The 27,222-nt window shown below is 43.3% G+C and overlaps 1 protein-coding gene across 1 annotated transcript in view; it reads right to left on the reverse strand.

Annotated features, from left to right (window-relative positions):
- Positions 1-337: 337 nt before the first annotated feature.
- Positions 338-27,222, reverse strand: part of LOC106611743 (vascular endothelial growth factor receptor kdr-like) — a 91,368-nt gene continuing 64,483 nt past the window's right edge. The window contains exons 22-30 of the mRNA XM_014212282.2: positions 26,264-26,361; positions 25,392-25,514; positions 24,793-24,904; positions 22,617-22,716; positions 17,701-17,806; positions 14,611-14,732; positions 11,807-11,885; positions 11,066-11,166; positions 338-2,669 (exon numbers count right to left, since the gene is read on the reverse strand). Coding sequence (XP_014067757.1) covers positions 2,486-2,669; positions 11,066-11,166; positions 11,807-11,885; positions 14,611-14,732; positions 17,701-17,806; positions 22,617-22,716; positions 24,793-24,904; positions 25,392-25,514; positions 26,264-26,361 — 1,025 coding nt within the window. The 3' untranslated portion in view covers positions 338-2,485. The remainder of the gene's footprint in view (positions 2,670-11,065; positions 11,167-11,806; positions 11,886-14,610; positions 14,733-17,700; positions 17,807-22,616; positions 22,717-24,792; positions 24,905-25,391; positions 25,515-26,263; positions 26,362-27,222) is intronic.

Raw genomic sequence — 27,222 nt, forward strand, 5'->3', positions numbered from 1 at the left:
GGGCATTGTCCCGGTGACAGGCACATGTTGCCCCGCTCAGGAAGTGTGTCTCGCTGGTCCATGGAGCAGGACGAGGGGAGAGTAGCCTACTGATGACACACACCAACGGTGGACACACGCCTCACCCATCCCCACATTCCCAGCCAGAGACAAGTTGTGCTACACACATTTTTAGAGTCTGTACCTTTGTGCTAGGCGCTCAAATAGTGTTGATGACCTGGTGCCAGGACTTCAGAGGGTAGAAAACGGTAGAATGTCCTAGAGAAAGCTGAGGGTTGATATATTAACCAATGTTAGCAACTTCAGCAACTAGCAAAAAATATCTCTGGACTAGAAGTAATGCATAAATATATCGATCTTTATTCATTTATTCACTTCTTATGCTTGGTTAATAATACAAATACATTTAGAGTACAAAAATCTATATTTGATAAAAAACTAAATCAGTGCATACACTTTTTTCCTCCACAATGGACACAAGACCCAATCAGTCCACATTAACAATACAAACATCATTTGGCAGTATTTAAGGGTGCAGAGACAGCATTCATAATAAACCTTATAGAATTACGTATTGTGCGGCAAAATATTATCTAGCAGTTTACACACACAAGCTATTCCCTCTCTCCTATGTGTAACAAAACACTAGCTGGAGTGACTGGAATTTTAATTTAACCAAACATTTTGAATTATCCAAACATTTAGACTCTTCATCCTGATCATTTTTCAGCCTTGTTTTTAAAGGTAATTACGTAGGCTAAACGTGCTAAAGTAGTCACCAGTATAGTGACCAGCCTGGTGATAACATGTAGGATTCCTGGAGCCTGCCCTGCAAGCTTTAGTCACACTTTTAGCACAACAAAATGGATCAGTAACTGAAGATTTCCATTACAAACAGTCAATTCCTTCATCTTTACCAATGTAATTATAGTGTGTTCAGCAGTGCAAACGGAATATACATGTGGAATTAAATACTGGAATGTTACATATCGTGTTGTCAAGGAGGCAGCGGGTACAAATCCTTTGGTTAAATCTTCAGTGTGAAATTAATAAGTGACATTGTAGAATATAAACCTAAATAAATATGCATTGTTTATTTCACTGGTGCTTTCATAGACACTCTTCATATGAAATTCTAACCCAAGCTCATGTTTTTAACTAGCTTTGTACATATACAAATAAACCAGTCTCTCTCGTATCATCCAATTTCCCTTTTTCCACTCGGCCATAACAATAATACACAGAGTTAGTCCCATATCGGGATAGGGGAAGGAATCCAAATATAACTTTTCATTTAAAATGGCTTCACGGTAGAGATGTAATATTAAATCCAAAGCAGTGTGGTCTTACTCTCTGTTCTGCCCTCTCCTGTCCTCTTCATGCCTTAACCCCATTCAGAGCTGGGATTCTATTGGCTGTTAAAGCTATTACTACTCAGACTGAGCCTAAGGGACTATGGGCCATATCCATCTACTGTAGACAACCCTGTCAACCCATGTGTCTCTCCATTTGAGTTGAAGGGAAAAAATATTCCAAACAACAACAACATGTTGACTGGGAATACTGGAGATCGGAGTACTCAAGTTAGAAATCTTTTCAGACGGGCACATTCGATTATTCACAAACTGTTCCTGTAATCTGTCTGACAGGCGCTTTTTAAAATCGGGAGCTTTAGCGCAAGTCAACCTGAGGAATATGCTTGAAAAGATCAACTTTGTGACACAAATATTTCGTCAACCTTATATCAATAATCATTACATAATAAAATAAAATAGCACATTACTTTCCAGTTTTCAATTCTATAAAATATTTGTACAGAAATAAAATAGTATCAATGAAAACACCCTAATTCCCCCATCTTATTTCCTTCTCATCTACATTTTGTATCCCCATGGTAACACATTTTTCATTTACACTACAGTATAAACTGCCAATAATACATTTCATGGGACTGTAATTCGTTACAAGTCTGGAATCGGTTGTGCTTCTTGGTGTTGTTCACAGTAGATTATAGGAATACCTGAGGCTGTCTATAGGTCTACATACGTCTATAGGCATCTTTCTATAGCTAGCTGTATGTGTGGCTATCAGAGTGAGCTATGGAGAAGGCCAGCAGTACATAGGAGAACCTCTGGGTCAGGCTGAGACCTTTACAGAAGAGGGCAGGCTCTTCTTCCTCCTTCCTGCAGAGTGGGCTGATGGGAAGCAGGCAGGCTAAGTGCAGCTCTACAGTAAGGTGTCTCAGAGTGTCCTAAAGTAACAGATCCCACGTTGTAATAAAGCGTCTCAAACGTGTCCCTCTCTCAAGCCTCGGGGAGGAGGAGAAATGGAAGAAGTTAAAAAGGGGGAGGCAGCAGCAGCCGTTTTACGGTGCGCTGTGAGGTCCGGAGACGGAGTCAGAACAGATCAGAACAAAGGAAAGGCCTCGAGGCATTTAGTCAGATAGATTCTCCTTGGGGCGGAGGGGCGTCTCCCACGGCGACGGCTACACAGGTGGGGTGGAGTAGCGCACTACATAGCTGTAGTCAGGGGGTGGGCTGTGGCACTCCAGACCGGGCTCCAGGGACGAGTCGTCCAGGGTGAAGTCCAGAGAGGAGACAGGCTGAGGGTACTTGTCCTTCTCTCCCTCAGTCAGCACCGACTCCTTACTCCTACTCACTGCCTTCATCCTAGAGAGAGAGAGAGAGAGAGAGAGAGAGAGAGAGAGAGAGAGAGAGAGAGAGAGAGAGAGAGAGAGAGAGAGAGAGAGAGACAGAGAGACAGAGAGACAGAGAGAGAGAGAGACAGAGAGACAGAGAGACAGAGACAGAGAGAGAGAGAAAACAGACTCAGTTAAATATGCTGCCTTGGCAGGAACTAATGGGGATCCGTAAAATACAAAAATATAACAATAATGCATTTCCATGGTAATTGTTCATAAAGCATATCATCAATCACGTTCTCTGGCCTCTCTCACGGATGTTGACTTCTTCTACTCCCGTAAATGCTCCTAATATGAGTAATTGACTACTATTGTCTTCTGGTTGCTAGGAGTTTCCAGAACTTCTCTCACAGGGGCCAAGGTTGGCTCTCAGTGGGGTAAATCGCATGACTGACTGGCTGCATTGACTATGAGAGTGGGGAAATAACAGGGTGGTGTATTACAACAATTATATTCTGTAATGGATCAGTAAATGTTAGATTGGTGAGTCAAGTACTGACAACAATACTATCCCAAGCATTTCCACACATCTACAAGGAGATAGATAGATAGAGCTATAGACAGAGCCACAGAGAGAGCTATAGACAGAGCTATAGTGAGAGCTATAGAGAGAGCTATAGAGAGAGCCATAGAGAGAGCTATAGACAGAGCTATAGTGAGAGCTACAGAGAGAGCTACAGAGAGAGCTACAGAGAGAGCTACAGAGAGAGCTATAGAGAGAGCTATAGGCAGAGCTATAGAGAGAGCTATAGAGAGAGCTATAGAGAGAGCCATAGAGTGAGCCACAGAGAGAGCTATAGTGAGAGCTATAGTGAGTTATAGTGAGAGCTACAGAGAGAGCTACAGAGAGAGCTATAGGCAGAGCTATAGGCAGAGCTACAGAGAGAGCTATAGAGAGAGCTATAGAGAGAGCCATAGAGTGAGCTACAGAGAGAGCTATAGTGAGAGCTATAGAGAGAGCTATAGAGAGAGCTATAGATAAAGCTATAGAGAGAGAGCTATAGAGAGAGCTATAGAGAGAGCTATAGTGAGCGCTATAGATAAAGCTATAGAGAGTGAGCGATATAGAGAGAGCTATAGAGAGAGCTACAGTGAGAGCTATAGTGAGAGCTATAGACAGAGCTATAGTGAGAGCTATAGAGAGAGTGAGCGCTATAGAGAGAACTATAGTGAGAGCTACAGAGAGAGCCATAGAGTGAGCTATAGAGAGAGCTACAGAGAGAGCTATAGAGAGAGCTACAGAGAGAGCTATAGAGAGAGCTATAGAGAGAGCTATAGAGAGAGCTATAGAGAGTTGTAGTGAGAGCTATAGAGAGAGCTATAGTGAGAGCTATAGTGAGAGCTATAGTGAGCGCTCTAGAGAGAGAGCTCTAGAGAGAGAGCTATAGAGAGAGCTATAGTGAGAGAGCTTTAGAGAGAGCTATAGTGAGAGCTCTAGAGAGAGAGCTATAGAGAGAGCTATAGTGAGAGAGCTATAGAGAGAGCTATAGTGAGAGCTATAGAGAGAGAGAGAGAGAGAGAGAGAGAGAGAGAGAGCAGAGAGAGAAAGAGAGAGAAAGAGAACAGAGAGAAGATAGAGAGAGCAGAGAGATAGAGGAGAGAGAGCAGAGAGAGAGAAGAGAAAGAGAGAGGAGAGAGAAAGCACTATAGAGAGAGAAAGCGCTATCGAGAGAGAGAGAGCAGAGAGAGAGAGAGAGAACAGAGAGAGCGAGAGCAGAGAGAGAGAGCAGAGAGAGCAGAGAGAGAGCAGAGAGAGAAGAGGAAGAGAGAGAGAGAAAGAGAGAGAGAGAGAGAGAGAGAGAGAGAGAGAGAGAGAGAAAGAGAGAGCAGAGAGAGAGAAGAGAGAGAGCAGATAGAGATTAAGCAGAGAGAGAGAAGAGAGAGAGAGGGGAGAAAGAGAGAGCAGAGAGAGAAGAGAGAGAGCAGAGAGAGAGAGAGAGAGACACACACACAGTACTAGAATGTACTTGTTCAATGAATAGGAATATTTATATATATAACAGAACAAATATTAGCTGTTATCCTGTTTATCTCACTCTTAACAACTTATTTGTTAATAATTACTGTATTTCCGACTGCTATTCTTTCTTTTTGCAACATGAAATCCCTATCAGTTAGCATGTGGAACATTCAGGGCGTAAACTCATCAACCTTTGGACTGAAGAGTTTCGCACTGGAGTTCAACAAAAATCTGAAAGATGTTGACGTCATCATTCTGCAGGAGACATGGTGTAAGGCTGACATTGTCACTCACTGTCCCACAGGCTACAGAGAGGTAATTGTGCCATAACAGAAACACAGCTCTGTCAATAGAGGCAGAGACTCTGGAGGATTGATCATTTGGTACAAATCTGAACTACAAAATCTAATTGATCCCCTCAAAATTGGTAAATATCACATTTGGTTAAACTGAAAAAAGAACTTGTACTGACAGAAAAAGATGTTTTCCTTTCTGCAATATATATCCCCCCCTCAGAATCCCCATATTATTCAGAGGAGATCTTCCCCACCCTTGAGGAAGAGACGTGCCATTTCCAAGCCCAGGGAAATGTGCTCATCTGTGGGGACACAAATGCGGCACAGGAACACTACCTGATTTAACGAGCACACGAGGGGACAGCTTTATTACAGGCCATACTGTTTCTAACTGTCTTAATCTCCCCCATAGAAACAACAGTGACAGCACTGTCAACAAAAACGGAAGGGATCTGTTACAGCTCTGTATAGGGGTTTGGGTCTGTACTTTGTCAAAGGTAGGCTACGGGGGGACTCTTTGGGGAGATTTACCTACTGCTCACCTCTTGGCCACAGCACAGTAGACTATATGATCACAGACATTGACCCCTTCTCTCTCAGCTCATTCACTGTCAAGCCACTAACACCTCTGTCTGATCACAGCCAAATTACGTTGTTCCTCAAAAGAACAGACATGGAAACAACCACACATTTACAGCCCAGTAAGCTGTACAACATTAGAAATTCATACAGATGGGCCCAAAACAGCACAGAAGAATACCAGAAAGCAATCTGGAACCAAAATATCCAAACACTCTTAGATAACTTTCTGGATACCACATTCACTCACAGTAAAGAAGGCATCAATCTAGCAGTAAAAAACATCAACTATATATTCAGGCAAACGGCAAAAGAAGCACAATTGAAATTGATAAAAAAACGAAACAAAAAAGATCACAGATGACAACTGGTTTGATGCAGATTGTAAAATTATAAGGAAAAAACTTAGAACACTATCCAACCAAAAGCACAGAGACCCAAATAATGGTGAATTACGCCTTCATTACTGTGAGACTTTAAAACTCTATAAACGTACACTCAGAACCAAAAAAGCACAGTACAACAGCAAGCAGCTGACACTAATTGAGGAGTCCATAAACACAAACAACTTCTGGCAAAATTGGAAAAAACAAAAAAAATCTAAACAAGTGGAATTAGCGATACAAAATGGTGACATATGGACAACCCATTTTATAACACTCTACAACACCGTTCAAATTGACACAAACGCAGAACAATTACTGACCAGGAGCTCTATAAGAAACTTCAGGCTCTCAAATTGAAATAAGCATGCGGACCTGATGGCATCCTAAAAGAGATGCTCAAACTTACTAGTGCAAAATTTCAATTGGCTATATTAAAACTGTTTCATTTGATCCTGAGTGTAGGTTATTTCCCTGACATCTGGAATCAAGGACTCATAACTCCAATCTTTAAGAACGGAGACAAATTTGACCCTAACAATTACAGAGGCATTTGTGTGAACAGTAACCTGGGGAAGGTTTTCTGTAGTATTATAAATGTAAGAGTTCTAAACTTCCTTAATAAGCACAATGTCTTGAGTAAAAGCCAAATTGGATATATACCAAAACATCGCACAACTGATCATATTTACACCCTACACACCCTGATAGATAAACATGTCCACCAAAATAATACCAAAATATACGCTTGCTTTATCGACTTCCAAAAAGCATTTGATTCTATTTGGCATTTAGGACTGTTCTACAAAGTTATTGAAAGTGGTGTAGGGGGTAAAACATATGACATAATTAAATCAATGTATACTGGCAATACGTGCAGCATTAAAATTGGCAAGAAAAGAACAGAATTCTTTAACCAGGGGCGGGGCCTTCATCAGGGTTGCAATCTGAGCCCTGCACTCTTCAATATTTACATCAACGAATTGGGCACTATTCTAGAAAAATCCTCAGCCCCTGGTGTTAGTCACCACACTTCAGAAGTTAAATGCCTGCTCTTCGCAGATGACCTATGCCTGCTGTCACCCACAGCACATGGCCTACAGCAGAGCCTGGACCTGCTAGAGCAGTACTGCCAGACCTGGGCCCTGGCAGTAAACCCCAAAAATACTAAAATAATGATTTTCCAGAGAAGATCCAGATCTCAGGGAATTAGACCAAAGTTCTCAATTGGCACAAAATATAGAGTACTGTACACACTACAATTACTTAGGTTTAAAAATAAGCTCAACTGGACACCTTAATGAGGCAGTGAATGAACTGAGAGAGAAAGCACGCAGGGCATTCTACGCCATTAAAAAGCTAATTCAAATTGAAATACCTATTCAAATTTGACTAAAACTAATTGAACATGTCATTGAACCAATTGTACTTTATGGCAGCGAGGTGTGGGGTCCACTTGCAAAACAAGATTTCATCAAATGGGACAAACACCCCATTGAAACCCTGCATGCAGAGTTCTGTAAGATTCTCCTACATGTCCAGAGGAAAACTACAAACAATGCATGCAGGGCAGAATTAGGCCAATATCCACTAATAATAAAAACTCAAAAAAGAGCAATTATGTTTTGGAAACATCTAAAATACAGTGACCCCCTCTCATATCATTACCAAGCCCTGCAATGCCAAGAGCTGAGCAAAGAAAAGAGTCCCCTCATCCAGCTGGTCCTGGGGCTGAGTTCACAAACCTGTTCTACTAACACACTGAAGCCTCAGGACCAGAACATCCAATCAATCAGAATAAACCAAATTACAACACAGTCAAAACAAAACTACATTACTTATTGGGAAACACAAGCACAAACACAAAGCAAAATGCAGTGCTATGTGGCCCTAAATCGACAGTACACCGTGGCTAAATATTTGACCATGGTTACTGATCAAAACCTTAGAAAAACCTCGACAAAGTACAGGCTCAGTGAGCACAGCCTTGCCATTGAGAAGGGTAGACACAGGAAAACCTGGCTCCCTGTAGAGGAAAGGCTGTGCAACCACTGCACCACAGCAGAACCTGAGACGGAGCTGCATTTCCTGACAAAATGTCAAAAATATAAAACAATTAGAGAGTGTCATTTTCCCAAATTTGAAACCCTTATTCAAGGTTTTAAAGACCTCTCTGATGAGGATAGGCTACCCATCCTGTTGGGGGAGGACGCAGAGAGCTGTGTGTTGGCAGTGCACTACATTGCTGCCTGCCATAGGTTGAGGGACAGTGTCTGACAGACCAATCAACCTGCACATGTACTCTACTGTATGGCTATTGTTATTGTTGGATGTATGGTTATTTTGTTGTTACTGTTGTCCCGTTGACAATTTTGATTCTCTTTTTTATTTTATTTTAATATATTTTTTATATTTTTATATATATATATATATATATATATATATATATATATATATTTTTTTTTTTTTTTTAATTTATATATATATATATATATTGTAAATATCCAAAATAAGCTTTGGCAATATGTACATTGTTACATCATGCCAATAAAGTGAATTGAATTGAAAAATAATTGAGAGAGAGCAAAGAGAGAGAAGAGAGAGAAGAGAGAGAGCAGAGAGAGAGCAGAGAAAGAGAGAACGCAGAGAGAGCAGAGAGAGAGAAGAGAGAGAGCAGAGAGAGAGAGAAGAGAGAGAGCAGAGAGAGAGAAGAGAAAGAGAGAACGCAGAGAGAGCAGAGAGAGAGAAGAGAAAGAGAGAGAGCAGAGAGAGAGCAGAGAGAGAGAAGAGAGAGAGCAGAGAGAGAGAGCAGAGAGAGCAGAGAGAGCAGGGAGAGAGCAGAGAGAGCAGAGAGAGAGGAGAGAGAGAGAGAGAGAAGAGAGAGAGCAGAGAGAAAGAGAGAACGCAGAGAGAGCAGAGAGAGAGAAGAGAGAAAGAGAGAACGCAGAGAGAGCAGAGAAAGAGAGAACGCAGAGAGAGCAGAGAAAGAGAGAACGCAGAGAGAGAGAAGAGAAAGAGAGAACGCAGAAAGAGCAGAGAGAGAGAAGAGAGAGAGCAGAGAGAGAGAAGAGAGAGCAGAGAGAGCAGAGAGAGAGCAGAGAGAGAGCAGAGAGAGAGCAGCGAGAGAGCGAGAGAGAGAGAGAGAGAGAGAGAGAGAGAGAGAGAGAGCGCTACTACAGCCCTCCCTTGTAAACCTCCAGAAGGTCAAAGGTGACAGTGATCGAGCGGCGACCCAGTGAGGGTTCTCTCCCCTCAATAAATAGATCATTCTCTGTATACCTCTGGTGACTGGTTCTCCCATGGCAGAGGCCATGGCAACATGGGTAAGGCTGTGGCTGTGCTCACAGGTAGTGGTCTCGTCTCTCTCTGCCCAGCGTTGTGCATCACATAGGGGCACAGAGACGAGGGGAGCACTGTAATTGAGTTGATGGGTGTGTGGGGGTGGATTGGGGCTGGGAGGGTACAATGGTTGCTGAGGGAGAGGATCCAGAATGTTTTTAATCAAACCAACACCTTCCGGTATGTTCATTGGGGGTTCGGAAGAGTTTCATTAAACGCGGTGAAAGCCACCGGCCGGCCCCATAAAAATGATATCAAACTCCCCTCGCCTTTTTATTTCATGCTCCCTTTCTGTCAGTTTAGGATTATTGCAATTAAAAAAACATTCCTTTGTTAGCTGTCCTTGCTCATTTGAATATGCGTTAGTCCTAATCTTTTTTTTGTCCAGGGAAGAGGTGTTTGTGAGCTGGGCATTTGAAAGACAGAAACCATCTATAATATCTATTTTTCACGCAATTCTGCTTCTTGAAGTACACAATGGATAATATGTCATTTATAGCTGGAAGAGTTTCCTAACCTGTCCTCAGCCCTGGTTTCTCTCTATTTCACAGGTACGACAGGTTATGACAAGGAGTGGTAGTAACTCTAAAAATGGGTGGTTGCTCGCTGTATCACGGGAGTAAACTCTCTATAACCCGAACGCATCCCTTTGTTTACTCAGCTTGAACGTTGCTCGTTCTCTGAGCATGTTGAGGACCAGAGTGTAAGGAGAGAGAGCCCAGGGGTGTGACCTGCTACATTAACCCTGCGATTGGCCGACGTTCAAAACGATAAACAATCTCTCAGACCTAAATCATCCACACAATGTACAGGCTGATCTGGGACAGTGGGTGTACAGTACATGCGTAATTTAATGTTTTCTCTATCTGAACATCAGCTCTCAGGTCATTGCATAGTGGAGCCTCAAAGACGCAGGGCGATGGTAGACATTTCCTCAGACACCACAGTCTGTTTATACCGGACCAGATAACATCCAGGGCGATGAGACACCTGAGTCCACAACTGTTCCTCAGCCAATGACAGTGTTGTTCTGATAACATCTGTTACATCACAAACCTCTTATGTCATCTCAAACTATGGCGGTTGATTGATGTATGAAACACTGCCTCTACTCTGAACCTTGACAAGCAAGCTGTCGGAGGACGTCTCAATCAGGCCAGAGCAGCCTTTTGGCGAACGCCAAAGCGTGTTTTAGTGCGTGCTCTTAAACCACCCAGGCTCCGAGTCACACTTCCACTGGGCTTTTGTTCCCTATCATTTGGGTTGTCACCTTGGGGCAATATTCCTCCCCCCAAGTCCTTTGTCTCGCTGGGGCTATAGCATGCTTTCTTTTGACAAAAGGGAAAACCAGTCATTGAGGTTAAGGGGGGGTGAGAGGGACTGTGTGTGTGTATATGTGTGTGTGTGTGTGTGTGTGTGTGTGTGTGTGTGTGTGTGTGTGTGTGTGTGTGTGTGTGTGTGTGTGTGTGTGTGTGTGTGTGTGTGTGTGTGTGTGTGTGTGTGTGTGTGTGTGTGTGTGTGTGTGTGTGTGTGTGTGTGTGTGTGTGTGTGTGTGTGTGTGTGTGTGTGTGTGTGTGTGTGTGTGACAATTCCAACGTCGACATTCCAGGCCAGCAGGTGGGTTTTCAGGGCAGGGCCAGCGGCCTCCCTCTCCTTTTCCCCCTGGCACTTTCTGCCTCCCCTAAATCTTTATCCTGGGTCTCTACCCCTCCCTGCCTCCAGTGCCTCTGCATGTGGCTCCCCTGCCTCTTTCTGCCTCAGCCTGTGTCTCTGGATGCTGTCAGTGACAGGGATCATGTGGACTCACGCCAGGGCCATGATGCTGAGCGGTCGGGCCAAGGACTCCAGGCGCTTCAGCGTGTTCATATCATCAGACGACAGGCCCATCCCACTGTCCGACTGGCCCCCCTGCACGTGCAGAGAGAGGGAGGGAAATGGGAAAGAGAGGGATAGAGAGAGAGAGAGCGAGAGAGAGAGCGATAGAGGGAGAAACAAGGATGAGAGAGAGAGAAAGAGAAAGTGTCAGAGTTCACCAAAATGGTCTCACATGTCTATTCTTATAGGCCAGATGTTTTACACCCTACTAACGGGGCAGCTCTGTACGTGTGGTTCAGAGAAATCATCATGTTAGCCCGGCAAACCAAAATTGGTTCTGTGAAAGTTCCCAGAACATTCATTAGGTCGCGGCAAAGGTTCTCATAAGGCAAAAACTTTCCAGTCTGCTGATGATTATAGAATGTTTGTCTAAAACATTCGCCTGATGTTGCAAGAACATTCCTAGAAAAACATTTAATCTGTTCTTTAAAGGTTCCCATAATGTTTCATCAGGTGCATCTCAGTGCTAGAGGTGTGACTACAGACCCTGGATCGATTCCAACATTCTTTGAATGTTTTTGGGATGTTATCATGCTAATGTTAGATACAACCCTAACTAGAACTTCATGGGAATCTTAGCTAATGTTCTGGGAATGTTCCCGGTTTGCTGGGAGGTTTGGGTCACTTGGTGTTCAGCGTGTGAGAGTGGGATAGGGGTGATGGGCTAATTCACCTCATGGTTGTCGTTAGAACCGTTCTCCATGGTAACCTCATCAAAGGTCTTCACACTTGCTGGACGGATCTTAATGTTCCTGAAAGGAAACGATTTCCAAAGTCAGATCCCAATGTAGGAAAAATGTCCCAGTCAGGGAAATCCAAGATTACACAGGTGCCAAAAAGCATTGAAAAAACACAATAATCGGGAACATAATCAATTCAGTCAACAATTACATAGTGTCGGGGGAATTGCTCTTTAAAAATAAACCCTATTTTCTTGGCTTTCCAACACAGAGAGAGAATCAAATAACTGCTTAATTCAGCTTAAGGGATAACTGACATTAAAGCATTTTAATACATTCTCAATAAACCCACTCGTAGGACCTGTGAAAATATGAGGGTTTAACAAATATTATTTTAAGGGGACATAAATCCTGGAGCAGAGTCTGTGGTTTGGGAGGAAAATCTTTGAAGGGGCCACAATGCTTTGGGCTCCCTCACCATCAGACTGCCAGTGTATATACAGTGGGGGAAAAAACTATTTGATCCCCTGCTGATTTTGTACATTTGCCCACTGACAAAGAAAGGATCAGTCTATAATTTTAATGGTAAGTTTATTTGAACAGTGAGAGACAGAATAACAACAAAAATATCCAGAAAAACACATGTCAAAAATGTTATAAATTGATTTGCATTTTAATGAGGGAAATAAGTATTTGACCCCCTCTCAACCAGAAAGATTTCTGGCTCCCAGGTGTCTTTTATACAGGTAACGAGATGAGATTAGGAGCACACTCTTAAAGGGAGTGCTCCTAACCGCAGCTTGTTACCTGTAAAAAAGACACCTGTCCACAGAAGCAATCAATCAATCAGATTCCAAACTCTCCACCATGGCCAAGACCAAAAAGCTCTCCAAGGATGTCAGGGACAAGATTGTAGACCTACACAAGGCTGGAATGGGCTACAAGACCATCGCCAAGCAGCTTGGTGAGAAGGTGACAACAGTTGGTGAGATTATTCGCAAATGGAAGAAACACAAAAGAACTGTCAATATCCCTCGGCCTGGGGCTCCATGCAAGATCTCACCTCGTGGGGTTGCAATGATCATGAGAACGGTGAGGAATCAGCCCAGAACTACACGGGAGGATCTTGTCAATGATCTCAAGGCAGCTGGGACCATAGTCAGCAAGAAAACAATTGGTAACACACTACGCCGTGAAGGACTGAAATCCTGCAGCGCCCGCAAGGTCCCCCTGCTCAAGAATACATATACATGCTCGTCTAAAGTTTGCCAATGAACATCTGAATGATTCAGAGGACAACTGGTGAAAGTGTTGTGGTCAGATGAGACCAAAATGGAGCTCTTTGGCATCAACTCAACTCGCCGTGTTTGGAGGAGGAGGAATGCTGCCTATGACCTCAAGAACACCATCTCCACCGTCAAACATGGAGGTGGAAACATTGTGCTTTGGGGGTGTTTTTCTGCTAAGGGGACAGGACAACTTCACTGCATCATTTGACGGGGCCATGTACTGTCAAATCTTTAGTGAGAACTTCCTTCCCTCAGCCAGGGTGTTGAAAATGGGTCGTGGATGGGTATTCCAGCATGACAATGACCCAAAACACACGGCCAAGGCAACAAAGGAGTGGCTCAAGAAGAAGCACATTAAGGTCCTGGAGTGGCCTAGCCAGTCTCCAGACCTTAATCCCATAGAAAATCTGTGGAGGGAGCTGAAGGTTCGAGTTGCCAAACGTCAGCCTCGAAACCTTAATGACTTGGAGAAGATCTGCAAAGAGGAATGGGACAAAATCCCTCCTGAGATGTGTGCAAACCTGGTGGCCAACTACAAGAAACGTCTGACCTCTGTGATTGCCAACAAGGGTTTTGCCACCAAGTACTAAGTCATGTTTTGCAGAGGGGTGAAATACTTATTTCCCTAATTAAAATGCACATCATTTTATAACATTTTTGACATGCGTTTTTCTGGATTTTTTTGTTGTTATTCTGTCTCTCACTGTTCAAATACACCTACCATTAAAATTATAGACTGATCATTTCTTTGTAAGTGGGCAAACGTACAAAATCAGCAGGGGATCAAATACTTTTTTCCCCCACTGTAGTTCTCATCCCAATCTTTATCAGGTCTTTCATTGTCCTCAAGCAGATCTACTTGCACTTCTTTAAGAGTAAGTACCTGACCCGCCAAGCAAAGCATACAAAGCATACAAAGCCAAGCAAAGAAAATGGAGTGAGCTCTGGACAATGTACTGAATAAAGAGTGGGGAAATGATTGGTTGTTATCTTAACACTCAGTTCAGTTAAAATAACACAGATTTAAAGAGAGATTAACGTTACCATTAAGCCAAGATGCCCATGGAGACATTACATTTCACTGTTGAAATTTCTCTATTAAATGGTATATAATGTACATAGACTTACGGCAGAATTCTTCAACTAAAGCGCTCTTCAATACGTATATCGCTGAAGCGTTACAGATTGCGTGATAGAAATTTTAAGGTCATTTCCCATTGAGCCGACTTATGCAGGGTTTACCGTGAATGCAGTCTCCACTAATGTGGGAACATTGCCTTTAAATTTCAATCACGCTGTAATGCTGAACTTCCACAATGCAGATTGAATGGAGCCCTAAACTGCAATACAATAAATTTGAGAACCTTATTCAATACTATTGTGAGCCACAGGTGTGAGTGTGATCTCATGTGTTAGGTTGAGGGTAATATCTCTCTGTTAGGTTGAGGGTAATATAGCAGGGTAATGTAGTGTACCGACTGGCCAGCTGACAGACTCATCCTTCTTACCAGGTGCTCCCTGAGTCGCGGTAAGAGAGTGGCCTGGTGTTGGTCTCCTCTGACAGGGCCGTGTTGGAGGGGTCTCCCTCCTTAGACAGCAGGGCTGCTATAGGGATGTAATGCTTTCCCTCCTGAATGGACAGAAAGAGGAGAGAACACAACATGTCAGACCAGAGGCCTAGCTTGCAGCTATCATAGATGAGAGGTCTAGCTAGCAGCTATCATAGACCAGAGACCTAGCTAGCAGCTATCATAGACCAGAGGCCTAGCTAGCAGCTATCATAGACCAGAGGCCTAGCTAGCAGCTATCATAGACCAGAGGCCTAGCTAGCAGCTATCATAGACCAGAGGCCTAGCTAGCAGCTATCATAGACCAGAGCCCTAGCTAGCAGCTATCATAGACCAGAGGCCTAGGTAACTGCTATCATAGACGAGAGGCCTAGCTAGCAGCTATCATAGACGAGAGGCCTAGCTAGCAGCTATCATAGACGAGAGGCCTAGCTAGCAGCTATCATAGATGAGAGGCCTAGCTAGCAGCTATCATAGACCAAAGGCCTAGCTAGCAGCTATCATAGACGAGAGGCCTAGCTAGCAGCTATCATAGACCAAAGGCCTAGCTAGCAGCTATCATAGACCATAGGCCTAGCTAACTGCTATCATAGCATGACGGAAAGCACATGTGTGTGATATCGCGTGTAAAGCTTAGGGAGATTTGAGCTTGATACTGTTCGTGTGCTTCACAAAAATCCGTCCAGGACTAGCAGGGAATGTTGCCAAAGAAACCAAGGTCATGCCTAATAAATCCAATGTGGAATGTCTGAGGAGGGGGTGATGATGCTGGTGGAGACAACATCGCTGACTAGCCTGTAAAGGAATTAGTCTGTATGTAACAGACCTATATTAATGAAAGTGTTGAAATCCTCCCTGTTCAGCTCTTTTCTGTACTGTCAGGATGGGTTCCCATGAGGTTGGTTTTCAGCGAGAGTGATCTGTTATGTTATAAAGTGTTTTAATTCTGTGGTTTTATTCTGATGGGAGGTCTGGCCTGCTATCATCTCTTTACTATCCCCACCACTGTCTGGTCTCATTTTAGTCCTGTCTGTGTGTGTCTGGGTCTGTCTGCAGTTAATGAACTATCTGGACCTAGGCCCAGTTGCATAAAACATCTTAAGTTTTACCTAAGGGAATTGTTTAATGACGTTGCATAGAGCCCCTCAAATATTTCCTTAGGTAAGGGCATACTTAAGGGGTTTTACGGTAGTTTCAAGGCATGTACGGCAGAAAGAGTATCTGGTTACCATGGATACGGCCTGAGATCGCATGTATTTTGTGAGATGGTAAAATAGTACTTCTACAATCAAGACAGGATAACCAAATTGATTCAGAAGATAATAAAGCATGTTTCTTGTAGGAATTTTTTCTCTCAACTTGTTTCTATTACTTTCTAGCACGTCAAGCGAACTTACAAAGTAGCTAGCTATCTACGCAGCTACTATAGCTTTGTAGCCATGGATTGTGCACCTTCCATTGTTTAGCTAAGTAGCTAACTGTTAGCTAACTAGCTAGCTGGTTGATGTTTTCCTTTTGAAACCAGGGCAGAGGAAAGCAAGATTCACCTCCATACTGATTGAAGCACCCTTAACTTTTTAACTTCATTTAAGGGGGAAATGCACCTTAAAATATTTTGTGCAAATTACTTAAAGTTAAGGAAACTTTAAGTTAAAATGAAAGCTAACTTAGGGTGTTTTATGCAACCGGGCCCTGGGCCTTATGTCTGGGAGAGAGGTGAAACTGGGAGCATGGCTGTAGATATCTGAGGAAGTCTCTTCCATTCTCTCAGTGACTTTGTTTTAAACTGTCTTTTAAACTTAAAGTTATGGGCATTATAAGGTCTTGATGGTAACCTATTGTTTTGTTCTCGCTGGGGAAACAGCCAATTTTCCATCAGCACTCACAATCGCTGCTTTCCTTCTCCCTCTCTTGATTCCATCCTCATTATCAATATCTCCCTGTCACTCCATTACCACAAAAGCAGCCCTTTCTTTATTGACAGTGTAGGAAAGTATAGCCCAGGACTATGTTTTTGTGTCATGGTTTCATGGCCTAAATTATTTAGATGTGTTCAATCTGGTCATCTTTCAGCTGGTGGTTGGGGCTGGTGATGAGGAGTGATTTTAATGTGAAAGGGGATTTAGTCAGTGTCAGAAGCTGCAGATTGATCACATCTGTAATCCTCCAGACCTTTGAGGATGATCTGTCAGTGTTTATGATAAAAGTGATCCTCCTCATTCCCTGCTGGGTTTGGGATGTTTCCATTGTCATAAATGGCTGTTGTACTCAAGTTCTCCAATGTTAAATCCTCCCCAAATGTACAGCCTCCCTCCCACATATACTACTGCTGCACTAAATTGACCACATTGTGAATACCTTAATACAGAGCTTATGATATTTCGTCATATTAGTATTACTATTGTTTTTCCTACAGTTTTGAAGTGCGGTTCCTCTTACGCGCCAGCTAAATGGAGTGTAACTTCCCCTCCAAGTTCCCGTGAGCACCCCCCTGGGCCAGAACCCTTCGCATCATCTCCAGTCTGTAGTGCTTTACTCAGAGGAGCCGCATCCTGAATAGTTGCAATTTGTGTGAGTCACCATCCAGAACCAGGGACTAATTTCATTGTTAAAAGTGGTTTTGTAAGGACAATGTGGCTCAAGTCCTTCACTAGGTTTTAGCTTACTCTACGGAAGTGGTTTTGAGCTATTTGCCTAAACTTGACTTACTAAACCCTTTTACTCCGTGAGGAGCATACGTCATCCACAAATGTTCTCCTCCACACTGTTTTGGCTCTTGCCTCAGCTACAGACATTTACTGGTCAGAAGAAAAACAGTACGTCACACAAGCCTTAAGCACTTAGATGGAACAAGGCCCTATCCACAACTCTGCTGACCTCTGATCTCCAGGTCACCTTGAACCTGGTCTTCATCATGTGACACACCTGAACCCTTCATGGGTTCAACCACCTTCACCTAGTCACTCATTTCAGATTAGTGGTACCCTCACGGCTGGAAGGAATGATAGAACAAAGCCATAGGGATCTTACCTGCTGTACGCTGGCCTGTAGCAGGTCTCCTAGTCTCTCCACCAGTTCAGTGAAGGTTGGCCTGTTTCCTGGCTCAGCCTGCCAGCAGTCCAACATGGTCTGGTATCTGAGGAAAAATACACATCATGTCATTATGCTGGCTCGCAAATGCACATTAATAACACAGACACAATGTGTAGCTATACTGTTGAGCTAAACTCAAATAAATTATGGTAATAACATGATAATCGCAAGTATTCACATCCATATGGGTTGCTAGGCTTGCTTCGCTCTGCAGTGCCTTGAGAAATTTAACCATAAGGCAAACAATACTCAATCTTTTACAATCAGGAGTGTTTTGACATTCAGAGAAACCCAATGCTCTCCTCCTCCACCAGACAGGCCCTGTGTGTGTGTGGACGCTAACTGACACGAGAGATGACCTGTAGCTGGCATTCACCCAAATCAACTGTCATCTACAATACTCATATACCAAATATTTATTTTTCCAACGATCATCTGGTCTCTGGGGCTGTATCTCGTTCTCCCTAGGTCTCGGTGTGAACATTAGGAACCCCCCCGCCCCTCAGCTCTTTGACGAGCTGTCAGCGTCTCTGCCCATGTGGGAAGACTCAGGGCCGTTATGTGCTGTGTTTTCACTGCAGCAGTGGCCTGTAATAATGGCCGGACTCGGACGTGGAGGAATTCAGAGACGGAGCGCCGGCCGCTGCTGCTGTTTAAATCAAACCCCATAGCCAGCGTGGTGAACGAGCTCGGCCGGGGTGTTGATGAATCCCTAGCTCGTTTCATACTATGGAGCGCGGCCCCCAAACACAGAGGCCCTTACGTAAACACAGCCAGGTGCCCATTAGCTCCATTATGTTCCTCTGATTGGCACCAGATTGAGTCAATTTGAGTTTGGAGAAAATTACAGTAAAAAGCAGATGGTCCATTACGCCCTCGATCCTCCCCCATACCCTCGCCTTTTGCCCTCTCCATCTGTGTTTGTATTCAGGACACCTAGACCTTGGCTTGGCAAGACGTCTCCTCTCCCCTCTGTGCGGTGGAGATTGGCTGGAGGAAGTGGCTGGGCTGTGATTCCCATGTCCATGAGTGTCCTTGGCCAGGTGGAGGGACTCCTAACATCCTCAATGACAGGATGGAAGCCCAGAGTAGACCACCATGGCCCACATGGCCAACAAATCAAGAGGGGATGTAGACAGCATTGTGGACAGCACAATTTCAACCCTGCTTCCTGTCTGCTTCGTAATGGGAAAAAATTGGTTCCACCCCCCTTCTGTCTCTTCATGGAATACGCTGCCGTGGGGGGCCATTATGGTGAATTCCAAAGTCCACTTCTCTCTTCCCTGCAGGAAAGCTGTGGGACGTTGGGAGGTGGACATCCGTTTTTCTCGATTCCTGCGTCTTGAGGAGCGTCTTCCACATTCTGATGAGGATGCATCAGATCGGCGCACCGTTAGGCTGATGGAGGAAATGGACCTTCCAATCTTCTAAACGGAGGGTCACATTCCTGATGAGCCAGTGCAGCAGCAGCAGGGTAGATTTACCACCCCATATCGCCCGGCCCTGCGGCCCCTTTCATCATCCATATAACGGGAGGTTGGGGTCAAGGTCAGGGGCTCTGGATCCCAGGCTCCCACACACATGATCAACATCAGGCTTGGGAGGCTCTGAGGAGAAGTGTGGGAGACAGGGGTATTACCCCTGTAGAATAGAGGGCGTACCGCTCCCCTGCTTCCCATTTAAACTGATATCAGCAGGTTGTAGTTCATGGTTCCTTGGCATGAGCTTAGCAGAGTGTTATCTGCTCTCTCTATCTTAATTCGGTCAATGGAGCACTTTGCTTTGAACCAGAATGGAAAGGATCTTAGAGAGGAGAACCTGGCACCAGTGGGTCTGACTCTGGATCTACAGAGCTGCTGTTTAGCTCTATTCCCAGTCCCCACGCTCTAAGACTCCAGTCTGGATCATATTTTTGCAGGTCAACTCCAATCACCATCTCCCATGTCTCCGTGATACATCCATTCAATTGGCTGCAGTTGGCACAAGATGTTTTAAACATTCTGGACATCCCGGTGGTAAAGGGTTATAAAACATAAGTACAGGATTGATCCTTTCCAAATGAATAAGACAGAGGGAGTTTAACTCCACCATGCTTTGTCACAAATGAAAACCAAACGCTACGCACAGACACAAACACATAGCAGAATGTGAGATAGATTGAGAGCAGTGCTCAGGATGTGAGAGCGAGGAGTCCGTTGGGAGTAGGTTGTAAACTCACAGGGTTGGGTGCGTTACTTTCTAACTGTAATCCGTTACAGTTGCTAGTTACATATTCAAAATTGTAATTAGTAACGTCATTTTTGGATGACAAAAACTCTGTAACATAATCTGATTACTTTCAGTTACTTTTAGATTACTTTCCCCATAAGAGACAATATTACCAAATGAAAAACATCTATTGCGGGATAAATCAGTGTTAGAGTTTACATAGCTGGCCTTAAATGGATGTTGCATGTTACTTTATGGGTTGGTTATGTAGGCTTCTTCTAAACCAATGCTTTCTACTACAGACAATAATATATTAGCTAGGTAATATCTTTACATTTAAAAACCAAAGTCTGTCAGATTTACAGTCATTCCAATTAATTTAATACCCCTTGATCTTCAAGAATAGGACTTGGAAATAAAATAATAAATACAATAATTTGGGGTGTGCTTATATTTCTCCTATTTCACACATGTTCAAGTGTGTATTAATGCACATGTGTGAATTGGACATGTGTTTTTTGCATATCCCATTCTCCCTGAGACACTCTCGGAGAGTGGGGTCACAACCAGGGTCTGCCATTATCAACGGCAACCCTGGAGCAATTAAGGTTATGTGCCTTGCTCAAAGGCACATAGATCTATTTTCACCTTGTTGGCTTGGGGATTCTAACTAGGGGTCTGACCTTTCGGTTACTGGCCTAACTTTGTAACTGCTAGGCTACCTGCCACTACCTGTAAATATACATTAGCCAAATTGTTTTACCGGAGCATAACCCAAAAACTAAAGATGAATTATACTACTCTGTTGTTTATGATTTGGTTGTCATGGAGCGAGGTTTCCCAAACTCAGCCCTGGGGCACCCCCCTATGTCTTTTTTTGTTGCCCTAGCACTACACAGCTGATTCAAATAATCAAAGCTTGATGATGAGTTGGTTAATTCAAATCAGCTGTGTTATGCTAGGGCAAAATAATGAAATATGCACCCGGGGGGCCCAGGACCGAGTTTGGGAAACCCTGTCATGGAGGACTGATTGGGCTCATTGCTTCAAGTTGAAAAATAAATGCTGCTCTCATGGAGTGGCATGCTTTGAGCACTACCGATATCTCAATCATTTGCAGCTGTTGAAGTCTATCAAAAGTGAGCGAGTTTGAGCATTTGTCCATTAGGCCTATGGATACATTTATTTTTATATCTGCAAGAATTAGATTGAGCAATAAAAGCCCCACTCGTGGTCTTCTTAAATGAAACTTGTAGTTGACACTGTGGAGCACAATACCACAGAGGAGTTCAGAAGGGAGGAACTCCCTCAAACTTTTATTCCATAGGCTGGGATCCGCACTATGCAGCTGTTGCAAAAGCGCATTTTTAACTGTCTGTCCACTGGTTGCAAAAACAATGATTGATAGGCAGCTTAAACTTCTTGAATTCAACCATTATTGGGTTAAAATACACTTTTGTGAACAGCCCCCCCCAGCCAAACTCAATTGTGCACCACCCTAAGAGATTCCCGGTCACGGCCAGTTGTGACACAGCCTGGGATCGAACCCAGGTATGTAGTGACGCTACAAGCACTGCGATGCAGTGCCTTAGACATCTGTGCCACAAAAGTAATCCTAGAAGTAATCATGTCGTTTTTCAAAAGTATCTGATTACAATATTTTTGCTGGTAACGTAACAGATTACAGCTACAGTTTAAAAAAATAATCAGTTACATGTAATCCATTACTCCCCAACCCTGTAAACTCGGACGTGTGCCATAGCCTGGGACAGTGAGTGAGAGAGAGCCCCAGCACTTAGTCCTCCCTGCTGAGAAGCCACCCAGTCACCTCATAAAGGCAACAACAACCCCAGATCCCCCTGTCCAGTCACCTCATAAAGGCAACAACCCCAGCTCCTCCTGTTCAGTCCACCTCTCTGCTAGACTAACAGCACTGACACCACAGGGGCAGGAGAAACCCCCCTAGACTCCCCCAAAGATATTCTGTTTCAGCAGCACCGTCCACATCTGCCCTGCTTCAGATCCCCCTTGTGTGGACAAGGGAGGAGAGTCTCCCGCCCCTTGCTCTCATTACCCTGTGCCCGGCTACCCCCTGGCCACTCCCCACTCCCACAGCCTTTAATGTGGGGCTCAATTACGACCGCATCGATGTCAGTCCGAAAATGGATCCGCACCTCGCCGCCCACCACACCCCTCGGTTAACTGCCAATCAGCAGCACCTGTCTCCCCTCCGCATTCAGAGCTGGATTACCCATGATGCCTATCAGGCCCTGTCACTCATTCTGACGAATGAAGGAGCAGATACAAGGCCTCTTTTCAGCTCCAGTATATCGATATGGGAGGCTTTTCTTTACTGCCCTCTAATGTGTTGCCCTGAGTAAGAGTTCCTGGTGGATAATTACCCTCAGGAGAGGTTGGGGGATACGTTGAGAGGACTAGAGGCATGCTTGGGGGTCTTTAAAAGTTTCACGAGCCAAGGGAGCTTGATGCATTATGCACTGCCAAGAGGTGAGAGAGCTTTCTGACATAGGCCACTCTTCAAACTGCAAGTGTATTCCTTTTTTTGCCCTGAGTTAGATGATGAGATTGGGGTTTGTATGTGAAGTAATGGAGTAATGGAGTAACAAAGATCGCTTGATCCTTACATTTCAGAGGAGGAGTATTCCGGAGCTCTCATCCTGGTCCCTTCCTTCAGTCGGCAGCAGAAGTCCTCGTCGATGTGTAAGCCGGGATACGGAGAGGCACCTGGGGGGGGAATTATCAGACACTTCAATCTCCCACACAGAGAGGGCCCGGATACTTTACACAGATTAGACAAGAAAGCTTCATAAACAGTCAGTTAAGCCTTCAACTGATTGACCTTGCACATGGACAATGTCATGACTCTCCTCACGACAACAATGATATTATACACTGAATAACATCTAGAGACAGAAATATGATTTAATTGGACTACTGGGTCTGAAGTAAGACTCTTTCTAGAATAATTTGAATTTATGCTTGGCTCAGCCGAAACAAAAACAATAATACACGACTAAGCCAACTTGTATCGAATATCCAATCCAGTTGGGGTTTTGGAAAATATTGCCCACGCCATCTAATCCATAAAAATGTCCAGACTCCTGAACCAATATTTTCATGTACCCGACTGACATCCCTGACACAATATCAGATAGCATCGAAAGCTCCAGAGCACTATGTTGATACGATGTAACATCTACTAGTACGCCATGTTAGACTTTCTCTTCCTCACATCAACCCAACATGCCAAGTAAATAGGCAGATTACCGCGTAACTCAAGTCTAACACAGAAACCGAAGTGTAGTTGAAGGTTTGACATCTAAACTAACAAGCCGGTGAAATCCAAAAACACAAGACAAAACTCAAGCTGCTAGACTGCGGGTCACATTGCGATATGCATGTTCCAGCACCTTGGGACTGGAGCAAACTTTTGACCTCTGAACAACTATCTGTATCAGATTGCCAGACTTGAGTGTTTGACATTTTTTTGCAGTTGTTTTCGTGTCCTAATTTATCTTTCTGAGACCAGGTTAACACCACCCAGATGTGGGAGTGAGTGAATGGTTCTTTGAAGGTATATGTATCAGTGTCTGTGGTTCTGTGCGTGTGGTTCTGACAGAGAAAGATTACGGGAGAGAGTGAGAGAGAAAGAGAAAAGAAAGAGAGAGAAATAGAGAGAGAGAGAGAGAGAGAGAGAGAGAGAGAGAAAGAACGAGTGTTTGAATGCACCCCATGTCTTGAGGTATTTGAAATGTCACTCTTTTTTTGGACCCAATTCCCTCGATAATGATTGGCTCCATGGCAGAGGTTGAAGTGTAGATGCCCAATGAATCCTAAAGCCCTGAATCCATGTACTGTTCTTTCCTTACACTTTTGTAACATTTACTCTGAATGTTGTCCTTGCTACCTATGGTTTTCTCAAGCTGACAATGCAGCCCTGTTTGTCCCAGAGGCACAATTACGCAGTAGCAGAAGCCAGTTATGACCCAGTGCATCTGGAGGAGCTGCATGGCTGGGGGCACCTTGCCTCGCCTGGCTAGCTGACTGGAAACTAGTCTCCTCGCTGAACCTTGCTGGCTGATGACAGAAAGAATCCTCTCCCTCCTTTGGAAGGAATACTGCACGCTGTGTGCACAATTGTAAGATTATGTGTGCAAAGAATTATACAGACAATTGTTTTTTTCAAACTATTTTGTGACTATTTGATAAAAACAAATTATAAGCAGTAACATTTTTACTGAGTAATAAAAAAAAAACATAAATAGCATCATAAGAATTTTCTGATAGAAATCCATTACAGGCCAGAAAAGATCAGTGTGCACCAAAGCAGTCAGTTTGCAGTTTCATTAACAATGCTAAAACAATAGTCCTCGTAGACGTGATTCAGGACCTACACAGCAGAGGAAATCTGCATTGAATAAGTCTGTATTGTTCCAAATGGCTGTGCACAGATGTTTGTTCATTTCTGCTCATTCATTCTGCTAATGGGGAGGTCAGGTGAGATATTTGTTTTTGTATTAATTATGGATCACCATTAGTTCCTACCAAGGCAGCAGCTACTCTTCCAGGGTGGGGTCCAGCAAAATTAAGGCAGTTATACAATTTTAAAAACATTATAATACATTCACAACAGATTTCACAACGCATTGTGTTCCCTCAGGCCCCTACTCTACTACCACATATCTACAACACAAAATCCATGTGTACGTGTGTGTATAGTGCGTATGTTATCATATGTGAGTATGCATGTGTCTGAGGGACTACAAGGCATGGTGAGTCATTCCTGGTATGTATATTTACCCAGAGAGAAGATCTCCCACATCAGAACTCCAAAGGACCACACATCGCTCTGAGTGGTGTAGATCTTGTCAAAAATGGCCTCTGGCGCCATCCACTTGAGGGGCAGTCTGGCCTGTGAGGGGAGAGATGGAGATAAGAGACGAAAGCTCTTTTAAATGAGTATCTCATCTCACCTGTGTGACTGGCTGTCTCATCAATACCATCAATAACCAACCTGTCACATCTGAGGAGAAGCAGAAGGGCTTGTTGAGTAAAGTAGGGTAAATGCCCTCATTGGCATAGTACTACCAAACATCCTCAACAACCAAACGTCCTCTAGTCTATGTAGACAGACACGTTTATTAAATATTCAGACAAACAGTGAAATCTGCCTAGAATATCTGGCATTTCCCAGATCTCCTGCATTTATTAAATCGCTCTTTTGTTTTTGCCAAGTCGGTAATAACAGAACACGTGTTCTGGTTCTTTTCCATCAAGCTGAGTGTTTCTGAATGTCTCTCTCTCACAAAACAGGCGTACGTGTAATTGACTTATTATGTCAGATGAATAGTAGAACAGCATAGCATTGTAAAAAAGATCAGATTGCTGTTCATACTTACATCTCCTTTGCGAACGTAGTCTGGGTCTTTGTAGATGTCTCTGGCCAGTCCAAAATCGCATATCTTCACAACATTATTCTCAGACAGTAGTATGTTTCTTGCAGCCAGATCACGATGAATACACTAACAAAAAGAAGAGAAAGGCTTGACGTCGATGCATGAACGTTTGAGTTATGTGGACATATCTCAAGTTACGATTCAGCCTAATGTACCTAAAGCATGGCTAGGACTATTTCCTGACCATGTGACCTGATAGGAAACACTCAATTCCCTGTGCATCTCAGCTAAGGCAACCATATGGAACAGTCATCAATTGTATTGGGAATGCGAAGTGTTCCATACCCAGGTTAAAGCCTTCTCTCTAATATTGACAACAATGGGTTCACTAATTAGTACCATCTGCTCTCTCAGAGCTTGTGACAGACCTTTAAATCTGAATGAGTTTTAGACTGATTATAGCCAATAGACTCACAAGGAACATTTATTTAAAAAAAATTTTTTTACCTTTAGAACAAATTCTTATTTTCAATGACGGCCTAGGAACAGCGGGTTAACTGCCTTAATCAGGGGCAGAACGACAGATTTGTACCTTGTCAGCTCGGGGATCTGAACTTGCAACCTTTCGGTTACTAGCCCAAAGCATTAACCACTAGGCTACCCTGCCGCCTGAACATAGTGTTCTATGAATAAAAAATGTGAACAAAACAACTTCCCCAGCTGTCAAAATACAACAGCCTTTTATTAAATCTAAAGTCAACTGGACTGAATAAAGCTTTATAAACTGGTATTAGATTAATACACAACATGTGTGTCACAAGACTACCTTTAGAAAAGTATTTTGATACCGTAATTTGCCTGGAGGAGGTGCATACCTTGCGTGAAGCCAGGAACTCCATGCCTTTTGCAACTTGGAAAATGTAGCAAATCAAATCTTCCATTGTCAGCACTCTCTTGTACAGATCCTCTGGCTCTGAGGGTAAAACGGAGCATAAAGTGGAAATGAATACAAACTATTTTCATGAACATGATTTAGTACGGTGTAACACGTACAGTGAGCTACACAAGTTTTGGCATGAAATGATATGATACAATGACTATGAGGTTAAAGTGCAGACTGTCAGCTTTTATTTGATGGTATTTTCTTTATCCATATTAGGTGAACTGTTTCGAAATGACAGCACTTTTTGTACATAGTCCCCCATTTTAATGGAGCCAAATTATTGGGACAAATTCCCTTATATGTCTATTAAAGTAGATAAAAGTAAAATAAAAAATGTAAATGTAAAAATAAATAGTAAATAAATTGGTTCCACATTCCTAGCACATAATTATGACATTTGTCACATCATGCTTGTGACTTTACCATTTTTATGCATTTGCAGTTTGTTTTGGTTGTGTTTCAGATTATTTTTTGCCCAATGGAAATGAATGGTAAATAATGTATTGTGTCATTTTGAAGTCACTTTTATTGTAAATAAGAATATACTTCTACATTAATGTAGATGCTACCATTATTACGGATAATCCTGAATGAATCGTGAATAATGGTGAGTGAGAAAATTACAGAGGCATAAATATCATACCCACCCAAAAATGCTAACCTCCCCTGTTATTGTAATGGTGAGAGGTTAGCATGTTTTGGTGGTATGATATAAAATGCTAACCTCCCGTTATTGTCATGGTGAGAGGTTAGCATGTTTTGGGTTATGATATAAAATGCTAACCTCCACTGTTATTGTCATGGTGAGAGGTTAGCATGTCTTGGGGGTATGATATAAAATGCTAACCTCCCCTGTTATTGTCATGGTGAGAGGTTAGCATGTTTTGGGGG

The sequence above is a fragment of the Salmo salar genome, chromosome ssa09 (genome assembly GCF_905237065.1).
Source record: "Salmo salar chromosome ssa09, Ssal_v3.1, whole genome shotgun sequence".
NCBI lineage: Eukaryota > Metazoa > Chordata > Actinopteri > Salmoniformes > Salmonidae > Salmo > Salmo salar.